Raw genomic sequence first — 11643 nt, 5'->3', positions numbered from 1 at the left:
GCACATCTCCAGGGAAGGGGGGGGTCACTTTGCAAGGAAGGCAGTTCACAGGATAGTAGGACACTGTAACTGACAATAAGGGAATCCTATGTCCTGAGCCTATAATCTAGTTATCTACACCTTCATGTCTGCCTCCGACTGACCTATCTTGACTTTTACACATTCTATTCAACGCAAACTACACTTATCCTGGGAAATGAAATGCCTCCTACCTTTACTCAAAACAACCCATAGAAGCAGGAAGAAGGTAAGCACAATGACACTCTCATAGTCAGAAATAACAAGAAGCAATTCCACATTTCAGAAATAGTCCACAAGTTCACAGGAAAGACCTGATGCAGTCAGATTTATTTTACCTTTTTATTTCTGTAGGGCCATTTTGTTGTAGTTGTGCACAAGCAGCCAGGAAAAAAGACACCTAGCAAGGGCTGCTCAAGAATAAACACTCAGTCATTACAAGACGGGAAGAGCGCAAGTTCTGCTGATCAAAATCCCTCTGAGCCTAAAGAAAGGCAGCTGGCTCGTTGCATCAAAGTCCAAACCAATCGGGGACTCCACCTCGTCTGAGGTCACCTTTCTCCTTCTGCTTCTCTCTCTCCATATATTTATTCTTGAAGTCATCAAAAGAGCGAGTTTCTGTGTCTTGTTCTTTCTCTGGAAATAGGTTGGGAAACTGAAAGGTTTGTCCTTGGCCCTAAAGAGAAAACAAATAGTCAGAGAGACATTCCAGCCTTTCTGCAGTAGCTACGATGCATAGACTTACAACGAAAGACCACCCTGGAGTTTCAGCTAGTGCAAAATGCTACCTCTTACCTCCCAAGATCTCCTTCCACCCCTCTCCCCAAGATACACATATATCCCTCCCCCCTGCAAAAAGCTAGCTTTCAGCCTCTCCTCTTTTATGTGCTAATTAAGACACTGACTTTTTTTTTTTTTTTTACAGATCGGTGGTCAGGAGATGGACACCTCTTCAAAGACTTTGAACCAGCTCAGAGATGTTGTACAAGTCATACAGTAAAAGCAAGAAGAGCAAAATAAGTGATTTTGTTAAAGTAACACCATCGGGGAAATACATGGTGGAGCAGGCATTCATTACGTTAACAATGAGGATATGGGTAGTGGTTATAGTTGTTTAGATCTCAGCTAAGGATAAGAGAGAACAGTCCTAGCAGCTGTTATGGTAGGGTGTAATAATGTGGGAATATGGAATAACAGATATTAGAGGTCTGTTATCAACAGGAATAAAGACTATAGTGTAAAACAATTACAGTGGGAACAATCTGTCTAATATATCACTGATGAGATTAAAGTGATTACATCTGCATCAGTCATTCTGCCTAACAGACAAGTCATTTTAGTGAAACATCATCATTAGATCTATGTCTCCCACTTGGAAAATAAGTATTTGCTTGGTCTCTGGTTTTTATCTAACAGCAGGAAACCATTATTCTGTGGAAATGTTCTATCCCATTAACATTATCTACTTACTTTTTAGTGGTGTTTGCACTGAGCACAACTTCATTAAACTCAACAATATCAGCCCTTCCTTTCAGTATGGGACTTTGCATAATAAAACTCATAACTGATAGCTCCTAACTCCAAAATTACTCTCCAAAATACTTCAGAATCTTACCGTACATTAACTTCTTTAGCAGAATACCACATACAGAAATCTCAACAACAGCATTTAATTGCTTCAGATGAAAACAGGGTTTTTTTCATATTAGTCATTCTTTACATTTGTGCAAGAAATATAATCAAACAAGAGGCCCAGTTATTAAATGGTTCCACAAACGACATGAAAGGAGCCTTCCACAACACAGCTACCTATACTACATTTTGGGATCAGAAATGTGATGTAACTAAATAAAAAAAAAAAAAACCCGTCACCATGCCCCTGACCCAGCTGAATGTGTGCTATGTTTCATTTAGCCATATATACCCAACCTGGTAATTTACAGGTGTGAAAAAATTTAAACCTCAAGCATACACTTTGGAAAAAAAAAAACAACCCTGACTTATCCCACTTGAGCTTATCCAGACTAGAATCTAGGAAATATCAACTCATACTAAGCAATACGCCGGTTGTTTTTGTAGTGCATACTTCTTGGGGGTTTCCTAAGAGTCTGACCATACTACAAAAACAACAAGGGAGCTGCTGTGTACATTGCTCTGTCCTCGATTCTAGCCTGGATAAGATCAACTGGAACAAATCAAGGTTTTCCTTTCCACGGTGTACACTCTGGGGTTTCAACTCTTTTGTACCTTTAAATTACCAACAGGTATGCTTATAATAGCTGTCCTATGACAATTAAAGCATAGTTCCACTTCAAGGCACAGAAACTGGCCTTATCAATGTCCTTGAGCAATCCCAAAGCTGTAGCCTACTCAAACTCTTCCTGTAGTAGGATCAGCAGCAAGCACCCTAGAGGCCAAGTGCTGCGCAAGATTTTAGCATGCTGAAGCATTTGGAAAAGAATTTGTTTATATTACAAAAAAATTACTGTGTTTTAACTGCACTGCGGGCCAGTCACTCAGCCCCGTGGCACCTATAGAACCAACAGGGCCGATTCTAAGGACTCATCTGCATTGGAGAGGAAGCCATTTTAGTTAAACAAGTCAGAAAACAATTCAGGCTAACATGGTAGGCCTACCACCTACACTGAAAATTCGAGAACTATTTATATTGGTAACACTGTAGTACGGGACTGTTCTTGTTATGCAGCACTTCCATTCTGGTATGCTTCCAGCACCAATGCACTTCCCTTATTGGAGAATGAAGGAAAGCTGTCCCTAAAGCCTACTAACAACAACCCTGGTAATTCACGAAGCATTGCAAAACAGTTATTATTTTAAAAAGAGGGGAGAAAAAAAAAAAACAAAAAAAGATATGCACAGAGGCTGTAGTGAAACCAGACAAACCTTTCAGCTGTTTATCAAAGTGCTCACAGTTCCCATTTCAAGGCTGGTGAAAGTCAAATATTGAGCTGAAAATGTCAATCTGTATCTGGAGTCTTTTAATAAATCAAAATCAGCACAGACAAGTTGGCTCTTTCCAGCTCTTGTTTTGTGAAGAAATTCCAATTTTGGCTGGCAGCCAGACACGATTTGAAACAGCCAAGACATTACACCCTGAGAACTGAAGGTTGATAAATCTTAAGTAACAATACTATGCAGTAATACTGCACTGTAAGACTCTGAAGTGATGAAAGCTGTATGAAAAATAGCTGTTGTGCATGCTCAGTAGCTAGTTTTCAGAAGAAGCCTGTATCTTGGGTATTTCAAAATTTCAAAAATACCAAAAAGCATCAACTTACATAAAGGATTGTGAGGCTGTCCAGGCATATTTACATTCAGTGCATCTTTCACACAATGCCAGAGGCTACTGAGGTTCTAGCTCATATGCCACCTTCTCAAAAAAATGCCTACCAAAGGAATGGAGGGATCGTCACTCCTTTATGCAGTGCTGCTTCTTCTTGCACTTTTTCTTTGTAAAAGCTTTCCCTTCTATACAGCAACCATTTGACAACCATATGATACATGCACCCTCAGAATGAAATCCTAACCGACACAAAGTAAACAACTAAATTTCTACCAAGTTCAACAGGGTTTCATCTGGTTTGGAAACTGCTAACACATGAAATGCTGGTATATTCAACCAGAAAGCAAATTTTTTACTTACTCTTAAACCTTGCATTTGTTCACTGTTTTACCTTTTGCGAGCCTTTTAACCAAGGTCATCCTTTTAATTACTGAATTATTGAAATTCACATAAACTGAAATGGGCTCTAAAATGCCTAGGGCTTGGTCCTCCTTTAGAACTTTTGCCAGCATAATTACCTTAGTTAGAAGCACAGAGAAAGACGGAGAAAAGAACACCTTCCTACCTGACACAGCCGTCCTAAATGAAAATCCCATAAAAAAGACAGACATTAGCAAAACAAAATAATTTTGCTCAGATAATTTAGTTTATCTTGGACCTGGATGCTGCACTGCCAGCAGAAGAACTTTTTCACCAATGTGAGGTGATACACTGATACTCAGGAGTTTGTCAAGATAAGCTCTACCACCACATGCTCTTAGATAAAAGTGAGCCCTTATAATGTTAAAAAAAAAAAAAAAAAAAAAAGAAGAAGAAAACAAACAAACAAAGCAAGTCAGAGAGGTCATATTAAAACACCTAAAAATAAAGGCAATGCGATAATTTTACACATTGCTATTCTCAATTTAGGGTCTTCCCAGAGACCTCCCTTTTTTCTACAAATTATGTACAAGTGAGATGTGTGGTCCAGTGTTTAGATTACAGAAATGGGAGCCATTAAACTTCTATTCCTGAGCAACTCCAATCCTTGCTCCAGCATTACCCAAATGTACAACTGATTTATATACAAGGTCTTACCAGGATTCATTTGTTAAATGCTAACATCCTTCAAGATAAAAAGTGACCTAAGCATCAAACATGCATTTTCCCCTTAGATTTCAAGCTTTTTTCATTAGAAAGGCTGAAAACACACCTTGTTTTCTGAGTCTGTAGAAGGAGTTATCACATCGAGTGGTACAAATTGCCTCCATTCATTTTAATGAGAGGTTAAGTGACCATAATTAGGCCTATGAAGTCAAGTGTTAGCCTTTCCACTGCTGAGCCTCATGACAGAAAATTGCTGGAAGGATTATCCAGCACAAACTCACTTATACTTCTGTGACCTTTTCGTCCCTTGAAAAGTTTAGGAATGGAAGGTCAGCACAGATATCATTATGTAGGAATGACGCAGCAAACACTGATCATGTAAACAACTGTGAGATCTTCTGATTATTTAGATAATTGAAGCACTTACTACTGTCCTTCAGAATTAGGAGAAAAGTGATGTTTATAGTATCGTTAACTAAAAAAATGTTGGACTCGCAACAGCACGGGATTCGGTCCAGCAGTAGCAGCAAATGCAGCTAAGTTTAATAATCCAGTGCATTTGAACAATTCTCCTACTATTGCAGTGCTAACATCTGATGTTAAAACGTATGGCAAAACAGCATGGAAAGCAACTTCAAAAATCCACACAGCAATGACACAGTGTATGGAGCATCCAAGTTTCCTCTGAATTCACTACATGTCAAAAGAAAACTGCTGTCACATCTGATGTGTAAATCGGTTAATTACTATGACTGTACCGGACACTTTAAACAGGGTTTGAGGAGAAAACATTTGCAAAAATGTTCCCACTGGTGCCATCATTCATGTAGCTAAATAGGTGTTAGTCCTAATGTTGACAAGGTCAGACTCCTTTTTACAGCCATCTCCATTAGATTTCTCAAAACAGGTTTAATTAAAAATAGGTCTGAATTCCAGAGGCTTGTCTACAGTTGTGCTCCCACGGGTGCTAACACCTGTTGAGCTAAATGAGTGAGAACACTGAAGGAGGAGGAGGGGATGTTGTTGGTTGTTTTAATTTCCCTGATGTTGATGCAACTGTAAAGTTTCCCACTGGCTTTTTTTTTTTTTAATAACATTAGAATAATTATAACTGTATTGGAGTGAGGAGAAAGACTGCTGTATTACATTCATTTTATATACTCCACAAAGATACATAGCTTTGTTTTTAATTTAAAAAAATAAAACAGTGTAAAAAAAAAAAAGTAGTATTTGATACCCAGGGCTGGAAGTCCCTAACTTAAACCTTTCTCACTGCATTCCAAAAGGGGAAAAAAACGCAGGCAGGCTGTGGAACGGCAAGATATTGTTGATCCACAGCCTTCTATGATTTGAGGTATTTTTTTAGTGTGAAAATATTATGCTTGGACAGATCATGTATTTGTCCAGTTACAGCCTGAGAATAAAGTAAACAGCTCTGAATCTCCAAGAAATAGTATTTGGAAAAGAAAGGACAACAATTCTTACATGTGGAACAGCTGTGGCACTAATCTGACACCTAAGGGTATGTTGACTATGACTTCATACACCTTCCACCTTTCAGACACTTGCAGTAAGTTAATAGCTATGTATATTGCGCTGGGACACATAAGGTGATGTTTTATGAAGCAGGGAAGCATAGCTGGTCCTGAGAATATACTCAATTTCATTCAGGTAAACCACCACAGCCGCTCCCAAACCACGCTAGGAAGAGCAATACTTCCACCTAGTGGACAATAGAAAGATCAACCCAAGACCTTCCAAAAACATCCTTATTTTTCCAGTCATAAGCAGTTTTAACTTGAAACTGGATTAATGAGAGAAAACACAGCTGGTAAAAATGGTGGGAAAGCCCAGCTACTCTGACTCGCGGCAGATGCAAATTAATTCTCATGAAAATAAGGATTTTACAGTGGTTACCAAAGGCTTTCCTAAATTAGGCAGATATTAACAATGGACTGCATGGGGCCTGTTACGGCCTGAATTGCTCCATGAATGGGAATGAAGGGAAGACCTTCAGTTTCAGAAATGACACGGGGTTTCTGGCCTCACCCACTGTTTAAAGCTGGTGTGAACACGGAACTGGGAGCTTATTGTCTGAGACACCAGGGCAAGCGATGAAAAGCAAAGAACAAAAGGAAAAAAGAGAAAGAAAAAAAAAAAAAGGACAGACAAACCTCAATATTAAAGGAAATAACAGACACCAACAACAATAGAAAAAAAAAGACAGCAAAGAGACCAGGAATGAGGTGAGAGGAAAATGCACAGAACCAAGCTTCACTGACAGGAGTTAAGAAACCAGTCAGGATTCCCTCACTTGGGACGAAATACAACAGCAAAAGGTGGTCCCCAGACCCCATTCATGGCTCAGACAGAAAACATGGCATTCTTTAACAACTTATGATGATACTACGGTGTAGGGCAAGACAGTAAGGGACACCTGCTGTCTCACGTACCAAGAGTAGTCCTCAGCCACAGCACCACAGGGCTCCGCACAGGCTAATTTGCCCAGCAGACAAAATGAGAGGTTGGAGAAATGACCAGAGTTACTGTTGTCCAACTGCCTCTAGTACCAAGCTGGTTTGGGTAATTCTCCTTACCACCATGGAGCTGCCCTTAAGGTAATGGCAACTACTCTAAGCTCAGAGGTCTGATGTAAAATAAATGCACAAAGTCACTGCCTTAAATGAGTGACTTACTCCATGGAACAGCAGCATTTTGCTTCCCACTTTTTCCCCCCCGAGTATCTACGGGTTGCAAACTACCTCCTTCTCAACTCAGCAGCCAAAAGAAACAAGACTGCATCAAATACAATGAAGTAAAATTTGAGAACTGACCATCGTTCACCAAAGATCCATGTCTGCTTCAATCTTGGGAAACAAGTCTCTAAAAGTAAAGAGGTCGCTAACAAAAGAGCACGACAATGGGAAGTGCTTGCAATTACCTACTAAGGAACAACACTCAGAGAAAGCAACTTGTAAGCCATGAGATCACTCCTGGCATTCAATTCCTTAGCTGTGTTCTTAATGAATCGTTAATACCAGATATCTCGCAGACAAAAACCTAGCACAGACAACCCAGGAGGAAGAATTTGCCCACCAAAGCAGACTTTTCCTTGAACAAGGAGTGTGTTTTTTAGCCACTGTAATGCAAAATCCTCACGGAGATGAGGTCGCCTTCAACTTCAGTACAGTAAATCAAGGTTATTCCTCATCCAAATACAACTCTGTTACTTTCTATTAACATTGTACTCTATACTGTTCTTTGAAGGGTAAGGGCTGTCTAGAAAAACACGCTCTCCTCACTTGTTTTTCCACTCCCCTTCCCAAAGAGGCTTAGAGAAAAACTTTTAAGTACATCTAAACTTTGAAAAATTAAAAAAACATCTGATTTCCCATTGTCTGTGCCTCTTTAGTTTGACCCCAAATTCATATGAAGTCTTACGCAGCCTTTAAGAGTGCTCCCTCCACACTGAATCCTTGTCCCAGGATGGAGTAACACTGAGGCTGTGTTGCCAACAGCAATTTTGAGCTTATGGTTTTACAACCATAAATAGCATTCCTTTAATGTAATTTTGGTACGTGAAGAGGCTTTCTGTCACTGGCTGCATTTCTTTTTTACATAGAGACAGGTAAGCCCCAAAGAAGTCTAAACTATAATATGCTCCTGTTTTGAAAGAAATTCGTAAGAACATGAAGCTCCTTTTCCACTGGGCAACCAACATACGTTTCAGAACCCAGTTTAGCCACAAAGCATGCTTGTTAGGACATGACTAAAAGCTCTCCAAGGAATATGCCTTAGTCTTCTCTGAAATCCAAAAAGCTTTAATAAGAAGTTCCCTACACTTACAATACATTCTTTCACTTACCGGACATTTCAGCAATCAACCACACAAGTCGTGAACCTTCCAGCACACAGAGAATAGGGTCAGCATGAAACTCACTGGCAAAGCAGCACCATATGACATCAGACCATAACTTACATACAGACCTTAAACAAACACCGGACTTGAAAACTAACCATTTGTTTCAATTTGATTTTTAGACTAAGTAATTTCAATCTCTTTACACATTTTGGAACGTATTAAAGAAAATTTCATTATTAGAGAATTGGCAGAAACCTTCAGCCAACTGGTCAATTCACTGAACATTACTTCTAGTTTGGCTGGTTAACAGTCCCTTCCTCTTTCTGCACAAGCATCCATGTTAACTCACCAGCTGTACATAGGCGACCTTGTAATCTGGCTTCTTCACTCTCTGATTCTTGTGATTCCTCTTGTTGTTTGCACCTGCAGAAATTAAGTCCCACCTTTTACTTCCCAGGACTTCCAAGTTCCCAAAGCAAGGCCAAGCTGAAGGGGGGACTTCACTAGTTCTGATTTGTTGTTAAGAGGAATACTGTTTCTTCAGTACCAACACGGTATCACAATTTCCAAAACACAGTGAAATTGGTACACTACTCTCCTCGTTTACAAGTAGGCTACCAAGGCATCACCAGACTTAGGCTGCTGACAGCCATTGTGCCTTCATGTCACACACTAAGTTTGCGAAGAATCAAGGAGGTAAATCTCCCGAGTAAGGGGCCAGGAGTAATAAACTGTCCTCCCAACATCAGCAGCTTCAGAAAGACAAGGAGGAAAGGACCACTAAATAGCTTCAAATTTGTCAATTTTTACTACCCAGCTAATGAGCTGCATCTACTGTTTATACACCAGGAAATTACACTCCACATCCAAAAAAAACAAAGCACCTCAAACTTCTGCAAGTATGCTGATCACAACTGAGTGGGAAGTTCAATTTATTCCCTGCATGTTAGGCAGACATAAAGGGTCTCAAATTGTTAGACATTCTAACTGCCTTTCCTCTTTTACCCCTGAATATATACATTCTACTATCACTTCCATTAGCAGTGGGGGACAAAATGGTTTTAAGGACAAACATGAATATTTTCCAGTGCTGTTTGGAACAGTGTTTGGTATTTAAGACTTCAATTAATTCTATTTTTCACACAAGCATATTACAGATGATCTTTCTCTTTTTTCTTCTACATTCTGAGTTTTACAACCTTATTGTGAAGCTTTTTCTTTCATTCTCCATTTTGTCACTATTACAGCTCTTTCTGCTATCCCTTTTTTAAAATCATCCCTACTTTTACCATTATAAATTCCTCTGCTAGAGTGACTGCATGGAGAAAGAAGAACCCAGCCATCAAAGATGTCCTAACCAACAAGTCACTCTCCATTTGATTAATGCACTGCCTGGTGATCAAAAAGGTAACATAAAAATTATATTCCTGACTTCACGCTGCATCTGAAGCGCAGTCAGAGAAGCTCAGGGGAAGGGAGCATTCATATGTAAAGGTGACCTTACATAAATTTAGCTTATTTCAGTTAGAGGTGGGTCCCTCTGCTCCAAGTCAGAGTTCAGCATAACTTAAACTAGCAATGCTTTATCTTTTGGGTTGTTTTTATGTTGTTTTTTGGGGTTGGGTTTTGAGGTTTTTTTGTAGGATTGGCAAAGGGGAGAAACAATATGAGTGGAAGCATAGAAGTCTGTAGCAGAAATGTAGTAATGACAGGTGATGAAAAATTGAAAGTTTGTCAGGATGTTTTTCTGACATTACCTACTGGTCTAATAGAATATTTTTCTTTGCTTTACGAACTTTGGCTTTTGTTACACATAACACCTCCCCTGTGTGCATGCCTGGTAATCTCAACTCACTTCTTTTTTTTTTAAAAAGGCTATGGCTGAAATTAAGTTTAATTACTAATTTTATTAAAACACATGAAGAAGTTCCTCCTGAAGTAAGACACTCACTGGTCTTCAAGAAGGAATGGTACCAACTACAAAAGCATATAGCACAAGCTAGATAACTGTCAAGATGATAAGGCTTTTTAAATTCAGATTTTTCTTTTTCAAACTAAACTTATGTTATAATCTAATCAAAGCATTCAAATATGAAGCGGTGCATATTCATTTGAAGGGACAAATAAACAACCAAGCTGACAGACATCACCAGCTAAGCACCTGGACTCAAAGTTTGTTGAAATCTAATGGACCTTTTGTGAGGAAAAGTGTATTCTGGCTGCACAGGGATGCTGTATTCATCCCTTTGGATTACTCAACAGCACTTACCATACTGTATCCGGGTCCTCACAGCAGCTACTGGCACATTGTATATTTTTTCAAGGTAATTCTTGATATCCAATTTTGTCATTCTAGGCGTTGCAAAACATTTTGGAGAAAGAAAGATGGAAAAGTATAAATATTTAAAGAAAATAAAAGAGAGCCAGAGTATTTATAGACTGGTTGATACTCTGGAATAAACATGTCTTCTCCTTTTAACCAAGGAAGCTTTACTGCACAAAAGTATAAACTCAACATATATCACACACTGCTAAGTCAATTCATTATTCAGAAATTGTAACAATGACAAATATTTTATTCTCTGTAATGTCAACAGTCAAAACCCCAGATATATTCTATACTCAGTGAGAGTCGGTAGGCTTTATCGCTGCCCAAGCTGAGAATCCTTTCCAATATTCTCAACAGCATTTTCTAATCTTTTCAGGACCTGCCACAGGCTTGTGGGCTTTCGTGTGTGCAACCAGATTGGTCAGGATGAAAGAGTCCTAACAAATACCTGGACATCACCTTGTCTACCCTGGATTATTTTTATAAACACTTTCTTCTTCCTAAGCCTGTCCCTGGGAAGGCTGAGCCTTACTAACACTCAGGAAGAGGAGCCAAGCAAAGCCCGTGCTTAAATCAGTGCTCTCGCAGCCCTCTAAAAAGCATCCCCGATGCAGAAGCCCCTTCCCCCAGCCCCAGGGGCACTGCCTGGCACCTCGCCTTCCCACCCCTCAGCTAACCACAGAATGGTCAGGGTTGGAAGGGACCTCTGGAGATCATCTAGTCCAACCCCCCTGCCAGAGCAGGGTCACCTACAGCAGGTTGCACAGGATGGCGTCCAGGCGGGTTTTGAATGTCTCCAGAGTGGGAGACTCCACAACCTCTCTGGGCAGCCCGTTGCAGCGCTCTGCCACCCTCAAAATAAAGAGGTCCCTCCTCATGTTTAGATGGAGCAACCAGAGAAGCTGCAGCCCAGAAGGAGGCGACAAAGGGCAGTGTGGCGGGACATGGGGGATGTGGCGGTGCTCCAGAACCGGCAGGGGGTCGCCTCTGCACCCCCCCGGGCGGCGCCGGGGCCCCTTCTGCGGCAGGCCAGGCCCAGACCCA

At 40.2% G+C, this 11643-nt stretch overlaps 1 protein-coding gene across 1 annotated transcript; it reads right to left on the bottom strand.

Moving 5' to 3' along the window:
* Window positions 1-346: 346 nt before the first annotated feature.
* MRPL23 (mitochondrial ribosomal protein L23) lies at window positions 347-10621 on the bottom strand. Its single transcript, XM_009891990.1, has 3 exons — window positions 10540-10621; window positions 8620-8693; window positions 347-694 (listed from the first exon to the last, which is right to left on the bottom strand). The coding sequence occupies exons 1-3, from the start codon at window positions 10619-10621 to the stop codon at window positions 530-532; spliced, it is 321 nt and encodes a 106-aa protein (XP_009890292.1). The 3' UTR covers window positions 347-529.
* Between the last annotated feature and the right edge of the window lie 1022 nt (window positions 10622-11643).

The sequence above is a fragment of the Charadrius vociferus genome, unplaced genomic scaffold (genome assembly GCF_000708025.1).
Source record: "Charadrius vociferus isolate BGI_N301 unplaced genomic scaffold, ASM70802v2 scaffold179, whole genome shotgun sequence".
Taxonomy (NCBI): Eukaryota; Metazoa; Chordata; class Aves; order Charadriiformes; family Charadriidae; genus Charadrius; species Charadrius vociferus.
This window is presented reverse-complemented; position numbering and strand designations above follow the sequence as displayed.

Coding starts and splice junctions, on each gene's coding strand:
- MRPL23 (XM_009891990.1), bottom strand. CDS start 10,621: ATGACAAAATTGGATATCAAGAATTACCTTGAAAAAATATACAATGTG. Junction 8,694..10,539: donor GAGGACCCGGATACAGTATG/GTAAGTGCTGTT, acceptor TAATTTCTGCAG/GTGCAAACAACAAGAGGAAT. Junction 695..8,619: donor AGGTCGCCTATGTACAGCTG/GTGAGTTAACAT, acceptor TTTTCTCTTTAG/GGCCAAGGACAAACCTTTCA.